This window comes from Pristiophorus japonicus, chromosome 2 (genome assembly GCF_044704955.1).
Source record: "Pristiophorus japonicus isolate sPriJap1 chromosome 2, sPriJap1.hap1, whole genome shotgun sequence".
Lineage (NCBI taxonomy): Eukaryota > Metazoa > Chordata > Chondrichthyes > Pristiophoridae > Pristiophorus > Pristiophorus japonicus.
In genome coordinates, this window is record NC_091978.1 from 331,869,005 (window position 1) to 331,893,881 (window position 24,877).

The window sequence follows — 24,877 nt, forward strand, 5'->3', positions numbered from 1 at the left end:
TCGAGTACGCATCTACCACAATAAGGAACATCTCACCCATGAACGGGCCCGCTTGGTCAGCATGAATGCGTGAGCATGGCCTGGTAGGCCAGGGCCACGGGCTGAGCGGGGCCTCCCTGGGGGCATTACCCAGCTGGGCACACGTCGTGCACCTGCGAACACAGTGTTCCAGGTCTGAATCAATTCCTGGCCACCAAACGTGTGACCGGGCAATGGCCTTCATCAACACAATGCCTGGGTGCTCGCTGTGGAGTTCCCTGATGAATGCCTCCTTGCCTTCTGGGGCATAACTACCCTGCTGCCCCATAGTAGGCAGTCGGCTTGGATGGAGAACTCATCCATCCGTCTGTGGAACGGTCTGACCTCCTCAGGGCATGCTCCGTGTGCGGGCGTCCAATCCCCAGTCAGGACACATTTCTTAATCAGTGATAGGAGGGGATCTCTGTTTGTCCAGATTTTGATCTGGCGGGCTGTGATGGGGGAGCCTGCGCTGTCAAAGGCATCAATGGCCATGACCATCTCGTCGCTTTGCTCCGCTGCCCCCTCAGTGGTGGCCAGTGGAAGCCTGCTGAGCGCATCAGCGCAATTTTCAGTGCCGGGCTGGTGCCGGATGGAGTAGTCATAAACAGCAGCGTGAGAGCCCATCGCTGTATGCGAGGTGCTGTGTTGGCATTGAAAGCCTTGCTGTCTGACAACGGGGATGTTAATGGCTTGTGGTCCGTCTCTAATTCAAGCTTCCAACCAATGAGGTACTGCTGCTTTTTTTTATACCATCGACACAAGCAAGCCCTTCCTTCTCGACCATCTCATATCCCCATTCTGCTTCAGAGAGCGACCTGGAGGCATAGGCCACAGGTTGTAGTTGACACTCAGCATTGCCCTGCTGCAACACGCACCCAACCCCATAGGACGATGCATCACATGTCAGAACCAATTTTTTACAGGGGTCATACAGGGTCAACAACTTGTTTGAACAAAGTAGGTTTCGCCCCGATCAAAAGCCCGTTCCTGACAGTCCCCCCAAAACCAATCGCAACCCTTACGCAGGAGCACATATAGCGGCTCCAACAACATGCTCAAGTTCGGCAGAAAGTTCCCGGAATAGTTCAACAGTACCAGGAATGAACGCAACTCCGATGTGTTGCAGGGCCTGGGTGCTCGTCGAATCGCCTCAGTTTTGGATTCGGTGGGCCGAATCCCATCTGCAGCAACCCTCCTGCCCAGAAACTCAACCTCAGGAGCTAAGAAGACACATTTAGACTTCTTGAGTCGCAGACCTACCCGGTCCAGTCGGCGTAGCACCTCCTCCAGGTTGTGGAGGTGTTCCTCGGTGTCTCGACCCGTGATGAGGATGTCGTCCTAGAATACGATCGTTCCAGGAATGGATTTAAGCAGGCTTTCCATGTTTCGTTGAACAATCGCGGCCGCTGAACGAATGCCAAACGGGCATCTGCTATATGCAAACAGTCCCTTGTGCGTGGTGATGGTGGTCAGTAGTTTAGATTCGTCGGCCAGTTCCTGGGTCATATAGGCTGAAGTGAGGTCCAACTTGGTGAACAGTTTGCCGTCTGTCAGCGTTGCAAAGAGGTCCTCCGCTCTCGGGAGCGGGTTTTGATCTTGTAGGGACACCCGATTGATGGTGGCCTTGTAGTTGCCACAGATCCTGACAGAGCCATCTGTTTTTAGGATGGGAACGATGGGGCTCGCCCAGTCGCTGAATTCAACAGGCAAAATGATGTCCTCTCTCAACAGCCGGTCCAATTCGCTCTCGATCTTTTCCCGCATTACATACGGCACCGCTCTGGTTTTGTGGTGCACTGGCCTGGCGTCCGGTGTGATGTGTATCACTACTTTAGTGCCTTTGAAAGTCCCGACACCAGGTTGGAATAGTGAATCGAATTGTTGTGGGACTTGTGAGCACGAACTTCGCTCCACAGATGACATTGCGTGAACATCCCCCCATTTCCAGTTCATCTCGGCTAACCAGCTCCTCCCCAACAGTGTGGGACCATTGCCCGGGACAATCCAGAGCGGCAGCCTATTAACTAACCCATTGCGTGTGACAGCCAACATTGCACTGCCTAACACCTGAATGATTTCTTTAGTGTAAGTTCGTAATTGTGTCTCAATACATTCTAATTTGGGTCTACTGGCTTTAAGTGGCCATAGTTTCTCAAATTGTTGAATGCCCATGAGTGACTGGCTAGCCCCAGTGTCCAGCTCCATGCGTACAGGGCTACCATTTAATAAAATCCTCATCATCATTGGTGGCGTTCTGGTGTATGAACTGTGAATATTCGCCACATGGACCCACTGAACCTCGCCGTCCATCGATTTGCCCCAAAAATCATACTGCCTCAAAGAACCCTCTTCTGGTCCATCCGCCTCATATATTAGTCTGGCAGCAGACTTCCTACACATTTGAGCTAAGTGGCCACTGAGATTGCAGTTCCTGCAGACAAACTGTTGAAATCTGCAAGATCTAGCTGAGTATTTTCCCCCACACCTCCAGCATGAGTTAAAGTTTCCATTGTTGGGAACAAAGGGACTATGGCCAGGCATTCCGCACTGACTGTCCCTTTGACTGCTCTTAAGTACCCTATTAGTGGGTGTCAATGGCCCCATCCCAGGCCGTATTGCTGCCTGGGGAGTGTCGGACTGCCCCTGCCTGCCTGCGGGGCTCTGAGGCGTATTGATGATGTTGACTCCCTGATCCATCGCCACGTTAGAATTGCATGCGTATATTATTTTCATCTTTTCCTCCCCTGCCATGAAAGTTTGAGCCATCAACACTGCTGCTTCCAAGGTCAAATCCTTGGTCTCAATTAATTTGCAGAAAATTCCCGCATGACTGATGCCCTCGATAAAGAAGTCCCTTAGCATCTCCCCCCCTGCAGACGTCTGTGAACTTAGAGGCTGGCCAAACACCGGAGGTCCGCTATGAAGTCCAGTATGCTCTGTCCTAGCCGAGTGGCCTCCTCCCTCCTGGTCCCGCACTTAGCCCTGGCCGAGTGGCCTCCTTCCTCCCGGTCCCGCACCTAGCCCTGGCCGAGAGGCCTCCCAGTCCTGCACCTAGCCCTGGCCGAGAGGCCTCCCAGTCCTGCACCTAGCCCTGGCCGAGAGGCCTCCCAGTCCTGCACCTAGCCCTGGCCGAGAGGCCTCCCAGCCCTGCACCTAGCCCTGGCTGAGTGGCCTCCGGTCCGCTCCCCCACACCTAGCCCTGGCTGAGTGGCCTCCGGTCCGCTCCCCCACACCTAGCCCTGGCCGAGTGGCCGCCCGGTCTGCTCCCCTGCCCCTATCCCAGGCCGAATGGCCTCCTCCCTGTCCTGCTTCCCCGCACCTCTCCCAGGCCGATTGGCCTCCTCCCTCCTGGTCCCCGCACCTAACTATAATCTCCCCCCCCCCGTCTCTTATGTCTCCTGCTGCTGCTGTCCAGGCATCTGCTGCATTTACCTGCACCAATTTCCTTAACTCTCTCCAGAAGGTTTTTCTACAGAGGCCACATATGCTGGCCTAAGAAGAACTGGAGTAACTCTCAGCTGGCCAAACTTGCCTCACAGGCCAGAATTGGTGCGGGTGGCAGGTTACACCCCCTTTGGCTGAAAAAAATGTACCCAAAAAAATCATAACTAACCAAGTTACGCTGGTGCAAATTCATGGGGGAAACTTTTTTTTAAAACTTGGGTCAAAAAAAGCGGCCTGCGCAAAAAAAACCACCGCTAATCACTGGGGAAAATTGAGCCCTATAATCTGTCACACTGACTGGGATCTCGTGAACAGCCATCCAATGTGTATGTGTCATCCTACGAGACTGGACTCTTAAGTAAATAATTAAAGAAATGCTTTTCTGGGAGTTTGTTCCATATATCCACCATCATGTAGGGCATGTTGGTCGGAGCATAAACCAGGAAATAGTGGGGGCTTGTAAAAAGGGAACAGCAATAATCATGGGTGATTTTAACCTCCATATTGATTGGATAAATCCGATTGGTCAGGGTAGCCTTGAAGAAGAGTTCATAGAGTGCATAAGGGACGGGTTCCTTGAGCAGTACGTAACGGAACCAACCAGGGGGCAGGCTATCTTAGATCTGGTCCTGTGTAATGAGAATCTCCTAGTAAAGGATCCCTTGGAATGGGTGATCATATCATGATTGAATTTCAAATTCAGATGGAGGGTGAGAAAGTTGGATCTCTAACCAGCGTAGTAAGCTTAAATAAAGGAGACTATGAAGGTATCAGGGCTGAGTTGGCTAAAGTGGACTGGGAAAATAGATTACAGTGTAGGACAGTTGATGAACAGTGGTGTACATTTCAGGAGATATTTCACAAATCTCAAAAAATATATTCCAGTGAGGAGGAAAGGGCGTAAGAGAAAAGATAGCCATCCGTGGCTACTAAAAAAATGATTAAGAAAGGGAAGATAGATTATGAAAGTAAGCTAACACGAAATATAAAAACAGATAGTAAGAGTTTCTCTAGGTATATAAAAAGGAAATGTTGGTCCCTTAGAGGATGAGACCGGGGAATTAGTAATGGGAAACATGACGATGGCAGAAACTCTGAACAAATATTTTGTATCAGTCTTTACAGTAGAGGACACTAACAATATTCCAACAGTGGATAGTCAAGGGGCGACAGGGGCGGGGGGAAGAACTTAACACACTCACAATCACTAAAGAGATGGTACTCAGTAAGATAATGGGCTTAAAGGCGGATAAATCCCCTGGACCTGATGGCTTGCATCCTCGGGTTTTAAGAGAAGTAGCGGCAGGGATTGTGGATGCATTGGTTGGGGAAAAGCTAATGTTGCTAAGTTAAGGAGTGATTTGGCCATAGTGGACTGGAAACAGCTACTTGTGAGTAAATCGGTGTCGGAACAGTGGGAGGCATTCAAGGAGGAGATCCGAAAGGTTCAGGCCAAACATGTGCCCTTAAAGAAAAAGGCTGGGAAAAATAATTCTAGAGCCCCCTGGATGTCTAGGGAATTACAGGGGAGGATTAAGAAAAAAAAGGGACGCTTATGTCACATATCAATGGCTAAATACTTTAGAATCTTTAGAGGAATATAGAAAGATGAGGTAAAATTAAAAAGGATATTAGGAATGCTAAGAGAGAGCACGAGAAATTCTTAGCCAGTAAAATTAAGGAAAACCCTAACATGTTCTATAAATATATTAAGAGCAAGAGGGTAACTAAGGAATGGGTAGGGCCTGTTAGAGACCATGAGGGTAATCTTTTTGTGGAGGCAGAAGATGTTGGTAGGGTTCTTAATGAATACTTTGCATCTGTTTTCACAAAGGAAAGAGGTAATGCAGATACTGCTATAGAGGAGTGTGATATTCTGGATGAATATCGTGAGACAGGAAGTATTAAGGGGTTTAGCAGCTTTGAAAGTAGGTAAGTTCCCCAGGCCCGGATGAAATGCATCCCAGGTTGTTGAGCGAAGTAAAAGAAAAAATAGCAGAGGCCTTGACCATCATTTTCCAGCCCTCTTTGGATCTGGGCATGGTGCCGGAGGATTGGAGGACTGCTAATGTAGTACCCTTGTTTAAGAAGGAAAAAGGGATAGTCTGAGTAATTACAGGCCTGTCAGCCTAACGTCAGTGGTGGGAAAATTATTGTAAAAAATCCTGAAAGACAGGATAAATCTGCATTTGGAAAGGCAAGGATTAATTAGGGACAGTCAGCACGGATTTGTTAGGGGAAGATCATTTTTGACTAACCTGATTGAATTTTTTGAGGAGGTAACCAAGAGGGTCGATGAGGGTAATGCATACGATGTAGTATATATGGACTTTAGCAAGGCTTTTGATAAGGTCCCACATGGTAGACTGGTCATGAAGGTTAAAGCCCATGGGATACAGGGCAAAGTGGCAAGTTGGATCCAAAATTGGCTTGGAGGTAGGAAGCAAAGGGTGATGATTGATGGATGTTTTTGTGACTGGAAGGATGTTTCCAGTGGGGTTCCGCGGGGCTCAGTACTTGGCCCCTTGCTTTTTGTGGTATATATCAACGATTTAGATTTGAATATAGGAAATATGATTAAGAAGTTTACAGACGACACTAAAATTGGCTGTGTGGTTGATAATGAAGAGGAAAGTCATGGGCTGCAGGAGGATATCAATCTACTGGTCAGTTGGGCAGAGAAGTGGCAAATGGAATTTAATTCGGAGAAGTGTGAGGTGATGCACTTTGAGAGGGCTAATAAGGAAAGGGTATACACTTTAAGCGGTAGGCCACTTAATAATGTAGATGAACAGAGGGACCTTGGAATGCATGTCCACAGACCCCTGAAAGTAGCAGGTCAGGTGGATAAGGTGGTTAGGAAGGCATACGGAATGCTTGCCTTTATTGGCCAAGGCATAGAATATAAGAGCAGGAAGGTTATGCTTACATTGTATAATACTTTGGTTAGGCCACAGCTGGAGTACTGCATGCAGTTCTGGTCGCTGTGTTATAGGAAGGACGTGATTGCACTAGAGAGGTTGCAGAGGAGATTTACTAGGATGCTGCCTGGATCTTAGTTTTGAGGACAGATTGGATAGGCTGGGTTTGTTCTCATTGGAAAAGAGGAGGTTGAGCGGAGACCTCATTGAGGTGTACAAAATATTGAGGGATCTGGACATAGTGGAGAGTAAGGGTCTATTTCCATTGGTGGAGGGGGCTGTTATGAGGAGGCATAGTTTTAAGGAGGTTTAGAGGGGATTTGAGTGGGAGCTTCTTTACACAGAGGGTTGTGGGGATCTGGAACTTGCTGCCTGGAAGAGTGGTGGATGCAGATAGCCTCACCACTTTTAAGAGACGGTTGGATGGGCACTTAAAGTGCTGTAACCTACAGGGTTACGGACCTAGAGCTGGTAATTGGGATTGGACTAGATGATCTTTTGTTGGTTGGCACAGATATAATGGTAAGTACTGCTGGAATAGAATACGCCCAGAGTGATCTCCTTGACTAGTATCGATCACCCGGATGGGTCAGAGAGGAATTTTTCCAGATTTTTTCTCCATAAATTGGCCTGGGTTTTTATCTGGTATTTGCCTCTCCTAGGAGGTCACATGGCTCCAGTTAGGGTGGAGTGTAGATCTTTTTAGTATAAGGGGTGTTGTAGTGGTGTGAGGCAGACTGGTTGGGCTGGGTGCTCTTTGCCTTTCCGTTATTGTTCATGGGTTTGTATGTAACCTTTAGAGCTGCTGACGAAGAGCCGTGCGGCTCTTTGACGGCCGGCGCAAACACGATGGGCCGAAATGGCCTCCTTCTGCGCTGTAAATTTCTATGTTTCTATGTTTCTAATTTACCAAAATTCCCTGGATTTTGGGGTGGTCCCAGCAGATTGGAAAATTGCAAATGTAACCCCCCTATTTAAAAAAGGAGGCAGACATAAAGCAGGAAACTATAGACCAGTTAGCCTAGCTGGTTGGGAAAATGTTGGAGTCCATTATTAAAGAAGCAAAATTCGGTCCGGCAGAGTCAGCATGGATTTATGAAGGGGAAGTCATGTTTGACAAATTTGCTAGAATTCTTTGAGGATGTAACGAACAGGGTGGATAAAGGGGACCCAGTGGATGTGATGTATTTGGACTTTGAGAAGGCATTTGACAAGGTGCCACATAAAAGGTTATTGTACAAGATAAAAGTTCACAGGGTTGGGGGTATCAAATTAGCATGGATAGAGGATTGGCTAACGAACAGAAAACAGAGTTGGGATAAATGGTCATTCTCGGTTGGAAATCAGTAACCAGAGGGGTGCCGCAGGGATCAGTTCTGGGACCCTAACTATTTACACTCTATATTAATGACTTGGAGGAAGGGACTGAGTGTAACGTAACCAAGTTGGCTGACGATACAATGATGGGTGAGGAGGACACAAAAATTCTGCAAAAGGACATAGACAGGCTAAGTGAGTGGGCAAAAATTTGGCAGATGGATTATAATGTTGGAAAGTGTGAGGTCATGCACTTTGGCAGAAAAACTCAAAGAGCAAGTTATTATTTAAATGGAGAAAGATTGCAAAATGCTGCAGTACAGCGAGACCTGGGGGTACTTGTGCATGAAACACAAAAGGATAGTGTGCAGTACAGCAAGTGATCAGGAAGGCCAATAGAATCTTGGCCTTTATTGCAAAGGGGATGGAGTATAAAAGCAGGGAAGTCTTGCTACAGTTATACAGGATATTGGTGAGGTCACACCTGAAATATTGCGTGCAGTTTTGGTTTCCATATTTACGAAAGGATATACTTGCTTTGGAGGCAGTTCAGGAGAAGGTTCACTAGATTGATTCCGGAGACGAGAGGGTTGACTTATGAGGAAAAGTTGAGTAGGTTGGGCCTCTATTCATTGGAATTCAGAAGATTGAGAGGTGATCTTATTGAAACGTATAAGATTATGAGGGGGCTTGACAAGGTGGATGCAGAGAGGATATTTCCACTGATGGGGGAGACTAGAACTAGAGGGCATGATCTTCGAATAAGGGGCCGCCCATTTAAAACTGAGATGACAAGAAATTTCTCCTCTCAGAAGGTTGTGGATCTGTAGAATTTGCTGCCTCAGAGAACTGTGGAAGCTGGGACATTGAATAAATTTAAGACAGAAATAGACAGTTTTTTAAACGATAAGGGAATAAGGGATTATGGGGAGCGGGCGGGGAAGTTGGCCTGAGGCCATGATCGTATTAAATGGTGGAGCAAGCTTGAGGGGCTGTATGGTCTCCTCCTGCTCCCATTTCTTATGCTCTTATGTTCTTTTTACTGATCCCCAACATTACACAAGGTTTATGAGTTTTATACTTATGCCCTCCAGTCTTAAGTCCACTGTTCAAGTTAAAATCTTATCAATCTATACCTCCTTATTATTTTAAAGACCTGTATCATGTCTTTCCTCAGTTTTGTTTTCTCCAGCAAAAATAACTTCAGTCACTTGACCATTTATTCTTAACTACTGGTCTCAGGTATTAGTCTGAACCAGGAAATGTCAGTTAGAATAGTTAATTCAATTTCAAATCATGTGCAGAAAACAAATTAAAGAGAGGGTATGAAAGATAGGATTAAGAAAGAGAGATAAAAGAGACAGAAAGAAAACATTTAAAAAAAACATTTTTAAAATGTTTTAAATCTTCATCAATAATTAACATCTGAAAGAATGAGACTCCACACTTTTAAAGTTAATTTTCAGTGCCAGAGAGGTTCTTTGGCAGTAATTAAGACTTATCACGCCATTATGAATTTACTTACACTGGAATGGACAAGCCCTAACATTTCCTGGTATGTTTAGTGGGTATCTATCACGTTAGTATCGCAACGTCAAGCCCTTCCATGTGTTTCACTGCCCAGGGGCTGAACGTGTCCACTGCTGGAAACAGGGTGCACCTACCATGTTTCATCTGTTTTTACCGGCGCGGTTGATGCAGTGGCCTCTTGAGCGAAATTCCACTATTTGGCTTTTTTTCAGCGGGCCGGAAGTCTGTCATATTGGGGGCGGGTTTGCAGCGGTGAGCGGACGTTCGCACACTCGAGGGGCGGAGGTTGGGAGGGGGCGGGATGTCTGCCGCTGTCAGTCATCATGGTGCCCCGTCACCACATCTCTCCCCTTTACTTAAAGGGGAGATCGGTGCGCTTACTTTAAGTTCAGTCCACTGGGCCACCAGGGAGGGTTTCGGTCGGGCCAGCGGCCTGGCACCCAAGAGGGGGTGCCAGGCTGCTTGTTGATGGTCCGGCCTAACCCGGGGCCATAATTGTGGTCCTATCCCAGCAGTCGGCCGACAAAAAAATAGATGGCGACCGCGGCAGTAGGTCCTCTCCTTTAATGGCAGACGCGCCGCCATTTTGAGCACACGCCAAGCTCCGTGCACTGGCAGAAAAAGCTGCTGGTGATACTGAGTGGTGGCAGCAAGTTTTTTCGGTGGAATTTCACCATCAGGGGGAACATCGGTGGTGTGCACTCTGATGACGCACTTAGGAGTGATCAGCAGCAGTGGGGGGAGTGGGTCACTGCCGGGATACCGCAGGAGCGGAATTTTCAAAATGGCGGCCATTCCATGAAAAATCAGCGGCCATTGCACTCCCCAGCGTGGCCGCTGATTTCCGGTGGTAAGCGGCCTTAAGGAAAGGGGCAATTTCGGCCTCCTAACCTCTCGATGAGATACTAGTATAGTGCAGCTTCTGCAAGAACAGGCTAACTCTGACAACAACTTCCTGATTTCCATGTTTAACCCCGTGCATGTGGGGTTGCTGGAAGTTGCTGTCCGATTTACACTTTAATAAAGGTGAGTGCTGTTAGCCTCACCATTATTTTTACCGCAAAATCCAGGTCAATGTGCCATTTACCAGCTTGTGACAGGCTTGTTGATATATGATGGGTTTTAAATGATAAAATTAGCTTTCTAAATTTAATGTAGACTTTAAAATCCCGTGCATTAAGAAAGAGAAAAAAATCAGCAAAGGTTGCTAATCCTAATTGTTATCCAATGACTCCTGCTGAAAGTTCTGCATGTGCACATCAAATTAGGACAGGGTTGAACTCAGGTGTGATGTTCTCTGTGCTTAAGTGATCCACTGACATTCCCTGTCTGGTGTCGCACATAAATAATAATCATTTGGGAAGTGTTTGCCACCATCTCCTTTGTCAAAGATGAGATAGTGTGGAGCTTAGCTTGAGATTTGATGTTTGCATTTCTGCTGGTGAAAATTTCTTATAACCTTGCTAACATTAATAAGCAAAGTTTGCGTGTCATAAGACACACAAGTAACGTGTAAAACATGGAATTCTCTTTTAGAAAATAGACTTTTACTGTGCAGTTTACATTTCATAAATATCTGGACAGATCACACGGAAACCAGACTGTCCGGTTCAAACTGGGCAGGACTTCTTCAGCAGCCATTCTCCTGCATTACCCTCCTCAGGAAAGGAGGTGAGAAAATTAGTATTGTGAATTTTTTTAAAGTATTTTATTTTCTGGACTGTTAACCAAAGTGTTGCTATTTTCTTGTTCTAATAATCTTTATTTGAATTGGTATGCAACATTTTTTTTCTTCTTTGTTTTCTCTAGTTCAACATACCAGTATATTTACTATTCACCTGAAGACACGACCAAAGCAAAAGAAGTTATAACCAACATTTATAAGCTTCAACCTCTCATATTGATCAACACAGATCTTCTACTTACTGCAGCAAGGCAACACTCCAGTGACAACCTCAAAGATTCATTGAAAACACTCAGTGAAATAGTAAGAATTTAGACTGTTAGCTTTACTTAAAAGGAATGTCAGCTCTGCGGTACTGTTCGTTTTCATCCAGAATACCTCCCAGCTCTTAAAATTGTCAGCCAACACTTGGTCGACTATTGTGGTATGTGGGGAGTTCAGGGATGGAGATAGAAAACGTATTCATCAACAGTTTCTATGAGAGTGGCAAGGAGAGATTCTTAGATTAGATTTTGCATTCCGGGCACATCAAGCTCTGTACTGGGATTGTGAATTTGTAAAATCTATCTTCAAATCTTTTGTCTACACACTACTGCCTTTGGGTGTACAGGGTTTCACAGAAAAGATAATTATATAACTGAGGATTTTTTTTTAAGTTATAAAAAATACTTGGAGGTCAGAGAGAAATTCTGTGACGGCATGCACCTAAAGAGTTAACTTTCTGTTTAAGGTTGCGTTATATTTAATTTCAAAGGAAGTACTCCTCTAATGAAATAAAAAGTTTTTCAATTTAAAAATATGATGAAAGGAATTGTTAAGAAGTAATATTCATTTAAATTGTATACTTTATTTCTCAAAATGTCTTCCCTACTCCCTTGAAGGTAGTATCTCATGCTGGGGTATTCTTTCATGGGCCCTTTGATACCTCATCCACGTATCTGTTTTCCATGTATGAGTTTAGACTGTGAGTGTCAATAGACAGTTTGACTATAAGGGCCATAACAGCCCAGTCTGACCAAGACCTTTCACAACATTTACACTGCAGATTTTCCAGGCGAGGACATGAGAAAGTGAATAATAGTGGAAACTTTGCTGTTCTTTTTTTTTTCTTTCGCTAGCCTAAATAGGCTAATGATAGCACTCTCTCCAACTCCCAGCTAAGTCTATAGTTGACCTGTTTAGATTTATTCTCCTTCTTGAATTATGCATACTGTATTAGTTTGATTTCAGTGTAATGGGGTCTCTTCAACATTCATTGACTCCCTCACAACAATTGTCAGCACTTCACAAATTGCATCCCTAGACTCTCGCTGCAGGGATTGTTCCTTTTGAGCTTTTTAAGCCTGTCTAGAACAGCTGTTTTGTTGATGTTGAAGTTGCTAAATCCTCATGGATTATTTCCATTATTGATAGTTCAAGGAATATTTATTGTATGGATTAACAATTCTCTGTTCATTTTCAGTTTTATCCCGATTGACATCTTTTGTTGTCAGCTCTTCCCTCACTGTCCTCTTGCTGTGACACTAGTTCTAGCTGTTGTTTAGTAACTTCAGCTATACTCATTTCTAGTCCCCTCTTTGTCCCTCTGATCATTTTTTAACCCACTTTTGAAATTTTCTGTGAACTTTCCTGTTGACCCCTCACCCTTTCTGCAAACATTATGAAATTATTTTTTCCTTCTATAATGACTTCCTTTCAAAGCTGAACAGCCCTATTTTCAATAATCTTTTCTTGTAACTCAATCCTTTGATACAAGAGATCGAACTCACTGTTCTTCATGACCAAAACTAGACACAATATTCAAGGTGCAGCCTGACCAGTGCACTATAAAGAACTGTCATTTGTATAATACCTTATCATGTCTTCAAGACATGCAAAAATGCTTCACATTAAATGTCCCTCTAGTTATGTATATAGTTTAAGGGTGCCTGAACAGTGGTCAGAGAGAAGGCCTTCATCACACCTTTCTGCATTTCATACAGCCACAGAGAGAATGCTCTGACAAGTGAAATTCTAAATGTAAGTGCAGGAAAGATATACTAACTCCTTCATACAGGAGAAGACACAGTTATTCCTTAAAGTACTGTTTTTAGTGAAAGCGGACCTCATCTGATAAATGATTTGAAAATATGTGCAGTATTTTTTCCACTCTTTTTGATTGCAAAAAATAATTTCATCTGGGCCTTGTACCTTGGAAACCAACTGAGCTGTCAAGAAAGTCGATTTCAGGGGATGTCAGTGCTGATCACGGTGTGTGTGGCATCCTAGATCCTAGAATGGCTGGATTTGAGTACAGGACGAGAGCTGTGCTAACTGGGTGCATCATTTTCATAATTTATCTGCCAGGGAGAGCTGGAATCTATGAACATTATGTACGGTGCATGAGTTTGCTAGTGGCAAAGCCTACCACAAACAACAATGTGTATTTATATAGCATTTTACACATTAAAAAACCTCAAGGTTCTTCATAGAGCTACAAGGAAAAGACAGATGTTGACTCAAAGATGGCAACCTTAGGAGGAGAGGTGAGTTTTTAGGATGATCTTAAAGGAGAAGAAAGATGTAGAGGTTGAGGGGTTTAAGGAGGGAATTCTAGAATGTGGGATATAACTGGCTGAAATCAATGGAAATGAAAATCGGATGTGGGGCCTTACAAAAATAATTTGAAACTTAACCTTTTGGGGCCTCTTTGGTGGTAGAACCAGTAAAACTGATCATGGACCCCCATTTGTATATTAAGCAGGACCCAGCAGCTGTGATAGGTGAGCCATTAAGCCACCCAGCGATAGGCCCCTGTACAAAATGGCGACAGCAGAAGTGTGACATTAATCCAACAGTAAATCTACCGACCTCATTTTGAGGCTGTTGATGCTGATTTTGATGTGTTTCATATTCTTAGGATGTTCCAAAGTGATTCATAGTCAATTCATTATTTTTAAACGTGGTCCCTGTAGTTTTATAGCCAAACAAGGCAGCTAATTTTGCCCACAGCAAGCACAAACAGCAATGAGATAAATGACCAATAATTTTTTTTTTTCTGGTGGTGCTGTTAATGGATAATTGTTGGCCAGGAGACTGGAGAACTCCCCCACTCTTCTTTGAACATTGTTGTGGGATCTTTTACATCCACCTGAATAGCACCCTCAGCTTAACATCTTATCCGAAAGAAGCATTAAAAAAAATCACATTTGAAGAGAATAAGGGAGAAAAACATAACTCTTCTCACGTATTAAGAAACATAAGAAATAGGAGCAGGAGTAGGCCATACGGCCCCTCGAGCCTGCTCCACCATTCAATAAGATCATGGCTGATCCGATCATGGATTCAGCTGCACTTCCCTGCCCATTCCCCATAACCCCTTAGCCCCTTATCGTTTAAGAAGCTGCCTATTTCTGTCTTAAATTTATTCAATGTCCCAGCTTCCACAGCTCTCTGAGGTGGCAAATTCCACAGATTTACGATTCTGAGAGAAGAAATTTCTCCTCATCTCAGTTTTAAATGGGCGGCCCCTTATTCTAAGATCGTGCCCTCTAGTTCTAGTCTCCCCCATCAGTGGAAACATACTCTCTTGAAACATCCATCATGTCAAGCCCCCTCATAATCTTATACATTTCGATAAGATCACCTCTCATTCTTCTGAAGTCCAATGAGTAGAGGCCCACCCTACTCAACCTTTCCTCATAGGTCAACCCCCTCATCTCTGAACCTTCTCTGAACTGCCTCCAAAGCAAGTATATCCTTTTGTAAATATGGAAACCAAAACTGCACGCAGTATTCCAGGTGTGACCTCACCAATATCCTGTATAGCTATAGCAAGACTTCCCTGCTTTTATACTCCATCCCCTTTGCAATAAAGCCAAGATTCCATTGGCCTTCCTGATCACTTGCTGTACCTGCATACTATCCTTTTGTGTTTCATGCACAAGTACCCCCAGGTCCCGCTGTACTGCAGCACTTTTTCCATTTAAATAATAACTTGCTCTTTGATTTTTTTTCTGCCACGTAGTGTGTTGATGCTGCAGCATGTTGCACAATGGTGAGCTGAGATGTTGAAGTGAGAACACAGGAACAGGAGCAGGTCATTCAGCCCTTCGAGCCTATTCCACCATTCAGTGAGATCGTGGCTGATGAGGGGGCGGCGGGGGTGAAATAACCCTTGCCCTTCATGTGCCCGAGAATGAATTACCAATCTCAGCTGCATTTCTGTTGGAGAGATACTGAACAGATCGTTGGCATGGCTTCAAAAGGGGGAGAGGAAATCAGAAGAAAGTCTTCTAATATACCTCCCGGTGCCCTTTTTCAAAGCAGGTTTGGTGGAACTCTTTAGTAGATCACTGCTTTTGGTTAAGATTGCTGTGTGTGCACTGGAGGGAATTCCAAAAAAGAGTAGTGGAGAAAAAAAGAGATATTAAAGTCTCAACAATATTTGAATAAATGTCTTCTCTCCCTGAATGTAATAATATCAAAATGTTGGCATAGAAGGGTGGAAAATAACTTAACAGTCTGTTATCTCAGCTGACCTGCAAAGAAAAAAAAACAGTGACGGAATAGACACCGAAGAAGGAAATTTGCTATTCCTGCCCTCATTACCAGAGCATGTTAGTAGAATTATTGCATGCGTTGACTGTATTTGAAAATTGCTTTGGGAAGCTCATCAGAGAAAAGATACTATTTCTTTTCAAATTCAGCTGACACTTTTCTTCAGTGGAACAGCAGGGTAGAGTCGTGTGCAGGGTAAGATCTGACATAGCAGATTGTTAATAAATCATAAGTGTTATGTTATGTGTCACTTGACTATGTGTACCCTGGGGCTATAAATGGTACATAATTTATAAATTATAACACAGGCTATCCTTAATATTTTGAACCATGCTCTAATCCTCAGCTTGTTCTGTTATGAGCCCACTCACAGTACATATACCTAGTTTGCTTGTATTTCAGTCATAATGGAGGCCATTTTTCTCAGCAGCACTACAGCTGCCAATAATTTAATTTTCCACTTGAGAAGAGCCAATTTTTTTTTAAACCAGTTTTTCATGTTTCCGTTATCTTTATCTCTGAGCACTGACTTTCACTGGGGGAGGAAAAGGGATGTGGACAGCTGACATCCTAAATAACTGATGCCATCAATACAGCTCGTAATTCTTCCTTTTTATTCCATAGCGTGACCACTGACAAAGATAAGGCTAGACAAAAGATCTTTACCGCCACAAAAGAAAGACAAAACACAACTCCAAACATAGCAAACACTATTACATCTATATTGTTGGACTCAAGAAGACATGATTATGACTCCAAGTCACGTCCTCAGTCAGAGAGGACTACAACATGCGCGATATATGATTGTAACACTATAGCCTTAGCTTTTGTAATGTCTGTCATAACAATTCCTTAAAATGATTCCTTTAGTCCATTCACCAGCAAAAGAAAATAGGCATCATAGAATCCGCTGAACACAGTGCTAGTAAAGGGGGAATATGAATCGCTAATACTAATGTTTTTATTGGACACGCAATACTGATTTCATGTAGAGCAGAGAGCATGTGAAGTTGTTCCAGCTTCTGGATGTAGGGCATTGCATGACAGTGAGCTCAGGTTGTACCAGTCTCAAGATGGAAGATATAAGTAATTAGTAAGAGATAGAGAGAGTTTGTCCAATTAATGTTGTACTTCATCTAAAATAAATAACTCTTTATTCTCCTTTTTTCAGAAAAGTTGTGAATCCAGCTACTGATTTACATAGCTCAAATTATGAAAATGTTCTTTCCTCTCAATCTTTTTTGAAATAAAATATTATACTTCCAAATGGTAAAGGATTATTCGTAATTATACAAAATGTATATGGTTACTTAATCTGGACTGTCGTGATAATGAGTATTTGATGTCATAGATAGCTGAGTGTACACAAGTTTGATGACTAAAATTTTACTATCATGTTGGCAAAAGGTAGTGTTGGTTGGTTTGACGCAAATATTCTTCTTGAAGATATACATTAATTGTTGGATCTACTGCAGTGAATAACTGGAATTGGTTTTGCTAGGTCTCTGTGGAACACAGGAGAACAAATTGTAATCTAGTAGCTCGGTGAGTCAAGATCTTTTATCTTCACTAAGAATCTACTGTTAAAATTTGTTAGTAAATTTTAGGGGAGATTCATCAAAAGATAGAATTGTTAGATGTGAGAGTTACAGCTTTCAATCAAAGCAGATACATGAAGAATAAAGAAGAAAGGAAAAAATATATAATTGTATATAAAGCCTGAACTGTTAAAGCTAAATAAATAAAACTAATGCAAGAGTGCATGTCAGTGAAAATTAATAATGATTGTAATAACCATTTCCCTCCCAGTTCTTATGTGCACAATTTGACACTTTAAGCAGTTTGTGCCATGATGCCACCCAGAAGCACTTGCAGTGCTGAAGCCGACGTATATGTGCTAGGTTCATTAGGGCCGCTCCCAAAAATGTAGGCTGAACATCTGAACATCAGTCCAGATGCTTAGTGCCTGTATGAAATAAGTGCTGCAAAGGTGACTCCCATTCTTCATGTTGGGTCTTTGCTCTTGAACTGGCTTGTTCTGTTTGGACTTGCTGTGTATTGTTCACCAATTTCAGTGCTTCTTTGCTACTTACTTATTCAGTTGCTTTGCCAGGAACACATTTAATTTCAGTTTATTTAAGGTACACTCTATCTGCTGTCTCTCTCAACTTCCCCATGGAATATTTCATTGTGTGTGCCGACAGGCGTATCTTTGTAGGCATCTCTCTGTATTTTCAGGCTTTGGAGGATGAGGTTCAGATGAGGCATGCCAGACTGGATTATTTGTACCTTTTGAATGCTCAATTAAAACCCACCCTTATGATTTCATCATGACAATCTTACTTCGACATGTCCAAAGACACCTGCATGTGGGGACTATGATTGCATCACAGGACTAGTCACAGTTCCACACCCAGAGCTGGAAACCACTTCCATAACTCTCATGATTTGGTCAGTGGCTGTGAACGTCACGACAGCATTGACGGTCAGGTAGTCAGTCATGCAGCACTGCACAGATCCAGATTGTGGACTCTTCCACAGCTGCCCCCACTACTGCACAGGCTGCTTGGCATGCTCTCTCCAATGACTGCATGAACTACTGATGTTGAGCTGCCAAATTACATTTGTAATCGGGCCCCGAGAGGTTCAAATCCTGACTGAGTAACCGAGGCACTGGAAGAGAATAACAAAGGAAAAGGCTGTGAGTTAAAGAGAGCAGGAAATGCAGAAAAAGAGCAATACAGAAGCAGCTTTTCTCGAGGGTCTGTAAAACCCTCCATGCAGCTGTGCCTCCTAGACATCTCCCAAGATGGATACAAAGGCCACAGCAGCAAAGAAGTCCCCTTTTACCCCCAAGTGTTTGCTCCAAAAACATCATCACAAAAGCAGTCTGAAGTCAGACCTCCCCCCTCCCCCCTCCCCGATTTGATTACTGTCATTCCCAGTGTGCCAATGAAACCCAATATGGTCGCCCCAAAATACAACCGCAAAACTTCAAGAAGAAATAAAATAGCAACATCAGCTCAGTACAGCTAACATCCTCAGAATATTAATACAAAAGCAAAATACTGCGGCTGCTGTAAATCTGAAATATAAACATAAAATGCTGGAAATACTCAGCAGGTCAGGCAGCATCTGTGGAGAGAGAAACCGAGTTAACGTTGCAAATCAGTGACATTTCGTCAGAACTGGAAACATTTTGAGATGTAACAGATTTTGAGCAAGTGCAGGGAAAGGGGGAGGGGAGAAAAGAACAAAAGGGAAAGTCTGTGATAAGGTGGAAGGAAGGAGTGATTAAATAACAAAAGGTATGATTGTACAAAGCAAAAGGTGATGGTAATGGGACAAGTAAAGAAACAATAGATGAGTCTCAAAGAGGTGTAAATGGCAGAATCATCATCAGCTGCCACCTGAACCTCTGCCCCTATTTTTATGGTCTGAAATTGTTGAAACTCGAAATTGTTGCTTCGTGGGACACATAACATTCAGGAAAGATAGAATAAAAGGAAAAGGAGGTGGGGTAGCATTGCTGGTTAAGGAGCAAATTAAGGCAATAGTTCGGAAGGACATTAGCTTGGATGATGTGGAATCTATATGGGTAGAGCTGCAGAATACCAAAGGACAAAAAACGTTAGTGGGAGTTGTGTACAGACCTCCAAACAGTAGTAGTGATGTTGGGGAGGGCATCAAACATGAAATTAGGGGTGCGTGTAATAAAGGTGCAGCAATTATAATGGGTGACTTTAATATGCACATAGATTGGGTTAACCAAACTGGAAGCAATACGGTGGAGGAGGATTTCCTGGAGTGCATAAGGGATGGTTTTTTAGACCAATATGTCGAGGAACCAACTAGGGGGGAGGCCATCTTAGACTGGGTGTTGTGTAATGAGAGAGGATTAATTAGCAATCTCGTTGTGCGAGGCCCCTTGGGGAAGAGTGACCATAATATGGTGGAATTCTGCATTAGGATGGAGAATGAAACAGTTAATTCAGAGACCATGGTCCAGAACTTAAAGAAGGGTAACTTTGAAGGTATGAGGCGTGAATTGGCTAGGATAGATTGGCGAATGATACTTAAGGGGTTGACTGTGGATGGGCAATGGCAGACATTTAGAGACCGCATGGATGAACTACAACAATTGTACATTCCTGTCTGTCGTAAAAATAAAAAAGGGAAGGTGGCTCAACCGTGGCTATCAAGGGAAATCAGGGATAGCATTAAAGCCAAGGAAGTGGCATACAAATTGGCCAGAAATAGCAGAGAACCCGGGGACTGGGAGAAATTTAGAACTCAGCAGAGGAGGACAAAGGGTTTGATTAGGGCAGGGAAAATGGAGTACGAGAAGAAGCTTGCAGGGAACATTAAGACGGATTGCAAAAGTTTCTATAGATGTGTAAAGAGAAAAAGGTTAGTAAAGACAAACGTAGGTCCCCTGCAGTCAGAATCAGGGGAAGTCATAACGGGGAACAAAGAAATGGCGGACCAATTGAACAAGTACTTTGGTTCGGTATTCACTGAGGAGGACACAAACAACCTTCCGGATATAAAAGGGGTCGGAGGGTCTAGTAAGGAGGAGGAACTGAGGGAAATCCTTATTAGTCGGGAAATTGTGTTGGGGAAATTGATGGGATTGAAGGCCGATAAATCCCCAGGGCCTGATGGACTGCATCCCAGAGTACTTAAGGAGATGGCCTTGGAAATAGTGGATGCATTGACAGTCATTTTCCAACATTCCATTGAATCTGGATCAGTTCCTATGGAGTGGAGGGTAGCCAATGTAACCCCACTTTTTAAAAAAGGAGGGAGAGAGAAAACAGGGAATTACAGACCGGTCAGCCTGACATCGGTAGTGGGTAAAATGATGGAATCAATTATTAAGGATGTCATCGCAGTGCATTTGGAAAGGGGTAATATGATAGGTCCAAGTCAGCATGGATTTGTGAAAGGGAAATCATGCTTGACAAATCTTCTGGAATTTTTTGAGGATGTTTCCAGTAGAGTGGACAAGGGAGAACCAGTCGATGTGGTATATTTGGACTTTCAGAAGGCTTTTGACAAGGTCCCACACAAGAGATTAATGTGCAAAGTTAAAGCACATGGGATTGGGGGTAGTGTGCTGACATGGATTGAGAACTGGTTGTCAGACAGGAAGCAAAGAGTAGGAGTAAATGGGGACTTTTCAGAATGGCAGGCAGTGACTAGTGGGGTACCGCAAGGTTCTGTGCTGGGGCCCCAGCTGTTTACACTGTACATTAATGATTTAGACGAGGGGATTAAATGTAGTATCTCCAAATTTGCGGATGACACTAAGTTGGGTGGCAGTGTGAGCTGCAAGGAGGATTCTATGAGGCTGCAGAGCGACTTGGATAGGTTAGGTGAGTGGGCAAATGCATGGCAGATGAAGTATAATGTGGATAAATGTGAGGTTATCCACTTTGGTGGTAAAAACAGAGAGACAGACTATTATCTGAATGGTGACAGATTAGGAAAAGGAGAGGTGCAACGAGACCTGGGTGTCATGGTACATCAGTCATTGAAGGTTGGCATGCAGGTACAGCAGGCGGTTAAGAAAGCAAATGGCATGTTGGCCTTCATAGCGAGGGGATTTGAGTACAAGGGCAGGGAGGTGTTGCTACAATTGTACAGGGCCTTGGTGAGGCCACACCTGGAGTATTGTGTACAGTTTTGGTCTCCTAACCTGAGGAAGGACATTCTTGCTATTGAGGGAGTGCAGCGAAGGTTCACCAGACTGATTCCCGGGATGGCGGGACTGACCTATCAAGAAAGACTGGATCAACTGGGCTTGTATTCACTGGAGTTCAGAAGAATGAGAGGGGACCTCATAGAAACGTTTAAAATTCTGACGGGGTTAGACAGGTTAGATGCAGGAAGAATGTTCCCAATGTTGGGGAAGTCCAGAACCAGGGGACACAGTCTAAGGATAAGGGGGGGAAGCCATTTAGGACTGAGATGAGGAGGAATTTCTTCACCCAGAGAGTGGTGAACCTGTGGAATTCTCTACCACAGAAAGTTGTTGAGGCCAATTCACTAAATATATTCAAAAAGGAGTTAGATGAAGTCCTTACTACTAGGGGAATCAAGGGGTATGGTGAGAAAGCAGGAATGGGGTACTGAAGTTTCATGTTCAGCCATGAACTCATTGAATGGCGGTGCAGGCTAGAAGGGCCGAATGGCCTACTCCTGCACCTATTTTCTATGTTTCTATGTTTCTATAATGGGGGGGAGGTAAGCTCAATAAAGCTCGCAGGCCGGGACTTCTGTGCATGGCGCAGGAACTCCCATCTCGCGACTGTTACCGAATTTTCAGCCGATAATTCATTCCCCATTTTAAAACTATAAATTATGCCCTAATTATAATTCCTTTATAATACAAACTGCCTAAATGAGCTTATCACACCATCATTACACCTACTGCCAAACTACTAGCCATATACTACTCATATTTATTCATATTCCTATGCAGACTGACCTCTTTCTAAGTCTGGTAAGTCAAAATCATTTTTATTTATCTAGTTGTTGATTAATTTCAATCATAAAAAAACATTTTCTAGCTGAATCATCAATTTTATTTTGAACTTAAATGAGCTGGAGATGGAGGAGGAAATGTGTGTTATACTCAGTATACGTTGGGGGTGTTTGCAGTTGTCAGTGTTGTGGATACTTTAGTTGTGAACAATGTTTTCTAATTAAAACTCTGAAGGGGTAGAAAGCAGAATTGAAGAAAGAGGTTGATGTCCATAAGAACATCAATGAATATAAGCAATTTATTTATGATACATAACTAATAGTGGTTGTCAAAGGAGGAGGTTACAGAAGGGTCAGTGATTGGATAAGCACAAAGAACAGCTATAAGAAAGAGATATGAATTATTGAGGAAATCCAGTTGTTGATTCATTTCAGATACTGACGGCATTTCAGAAGCAAGGATAGAAAGATTTTAGGAGTTTTTTTATTTGAATTGTTCTTTGGTTGCAATATACTTAATTACATACATTCATTAAATACTGTGTGCCTGGTAGCTAGTATTGTGATAATGATTGAGTTCACAGGAAATTTGTGGATTGTGAACCTTGGAGATGGATTCTTAGAGACGGTCAGTGAGATTGTCATTGCTTCATTAGCTGGAGGGTTTTACTTGTAGCACCAAAGCTTTGGGAGTTATCTTATTCAAGTAAGTGGATCATGGTCCAGTTTGGGAGGGATTTTTAATCTCAAATAACAGGTGGATTGGGGTCGGATAAGAGGTTAAAGAGTTAAAAAGCTGAATCTGGACCCCTCTGTTACTGATGGTCAGGTGTGGGACTAATGTTGAGACGACAATTGGGGCTGTAGTCTCTGATACTGCAGGTGGATGATCCTGGCCAGAAAGGGGCAGTATGGGTTGCATCCTTCCTTCTGCTTCCTCCTCTTCTGTTTCCTCCTCTTCTGTGTCTTCCTCCTCTTCCTCTTCCCTCTGTGAGCAGTTTGTCCCTTTTGCTACCTCTGCTTCATCTCCATGTGCTCCCCTGAGCAAATGGCCTTCTCAGAGGCAAAATACTGCAGATGCTGGAAATCTGAAATAAAAACAAAAAATACTCAGCCAGTCAGGCAGCATTTCGAGCTGAAATGTTAACTCTGTTTCTCTCTGCACAGATGCTGCCTGACCTGCTGAGTATTTCCAACATTTTCTGTCTTGTCAGAGATCTTCCTTTGGCATCCAAAGCCTTGCAAGTGTCCAGCAGCACTCCCTGCACACTAACAACTTTTTAAATATATTGTACCAAGCCACAACTTTGACAAAATATAAAGAAACAGCCTGATAGCTAAAATCCAAACGAATCTGCAAAATGTGTGTGTCCCTTTAATAAGCGCAAACAGTGTCTCTGCAAGGCTGCTTCACGCACGGTTTTCTGTGCGTACTTAGGACAGGGCATTAGGGTGTGCAAGAACATCCAAAATAGCAGTGGTGGTGTCAAATCAGGCATTGCACGCCGATTGACGTCATGATCTGCTCATTTAAATTTTGAGAGAAGCGCTGTGGCCCTCTCCAAAATGGCAGCCGCCACATGCCTGGCCCGAAGTAGGAGGAAGCAAGACGGCTATCATTGTTTCAACAAAAAAATGGCCTTAACAGCCGGCGCTACATGGGGGGAAATTTCTAGGCCATTGCGTTTTGTAATGACCCACCTTTTTTTAAAAAAAAAGTTGTTGACATTGAAATCAAGGGATAAAGAAATCTCAGTTTTTAATGTTAATTTGCATTTGACAGTGCAGAAGAGAATGGAGATTTGTCCAAGTTGGGGATAAGATTTCCAGCATTGACAGAGGTGTATGGATAATAATGGAAATGGTTATCAAAATGTTAGATACCCTGACAGCAAGCAAGTGCCAGGTTCAGACAACATACATCCATTAGCTTTAAAGGAAGCGAGATGAAAATCTGCAAAATCTTATTGACATTCTTCCATGCTCACTTCTCTTTAAAATGATTTTATGGGATTTATTGGGCGGCAACATTTGGAAAAGGAAAGCTTAATAAAACACAATCATCATAGATTTGGGAAGGGGAGTTATGTTTCGCTAACTTTTTGGAGTTTCCAAAGATATTGGCCCTGAAGTTGCGGTTGGAAGCTTCCCGCGGGGAAATGCCTCCGATCCACAAATAAAATGGCCACCTACCTGGTGGTCCGGGAGATACGGAGACTTGCGATCCTGGGCCTCTCCGGGTACCTACAAGCAGTGGTCCACGTATCTCGGGTGCAGGCGGTTCACAAGTACCCCATGGATCACGTGGGCCGGCCCAACAAATGACGGAAACCCCATCAGACTGAATGGGAATACCCCCAAAAAATACCTCTACACTGCAAATAATTTTTTTTTAAAACACATATTTAAAATTAATTGAAATGGCATTTAATTAAATAGTTAAAACAAAATTAACATTTTTTGAAAAATAAATGTACATGTTTTAAAGTGGCTAAAAATAAATTTCCGGGATTTGAAATGTATAAATAATTGCTAACATTTTATTTTTCTGTTTTTTCTGAACTCTTACGCTTGGAAAGGCAGGTCTTTTACCAGGTGTAAGAATTTCACTGGCATTCGCTGGGCAGAATTTGGACAAACAGCCCAATTCTACGACCACGAATGCCCTTTTCCCGGAGGTGCACCGTAAGTTCTAGGTTTTAGCGCATGCCTAAACCCGGAACTTGTGCAGCCCCCCGGGCACTTGCGCACCTCGTAGGGGTCACAAATTATGGCCCATTAATGCTATAATGAACAAGAGAAGGACATTGGATGTGCACTTAGAATTTAAAAAAGCATTTGATGAGGTTTCCCATCAGATATTAAGAGTCAAGCATTGAGAATAAAGTGCTGGATTAGAAGAAAATGACTCAATAATAGGAAATAGAAGATG

The 24,877-nt window shown here is 43.4% G+C and overlaps 1 protein-coding gene across 6 annotated transcripts in view; it reads left to right on the forward strand.

Annotated features, from left to right (window-relative positions):
- inpp4b (inositol polyphosphate-4-phosphatase type II B) overlaps nt 1-24,877 on the forward strand; it is a 697,459-nt gene that overhangs the window by 476,550 nt on the left and 196,032 nt on the right. For all 6 annotated transcript variants that reach the window (XM_070872076.1, XM_070872113.1, XM_070872087.1 and 3 more), the window contains one exon: nt 11,043-11,220. In XM_070872076.1, coding sequence (XP_070728177.1) covers nt 11,043-11,220 — 178 coding nt within the window. The remainder of the gene's footprint in view (nt 1-11,042; nt 11,221-24,877) is intronic.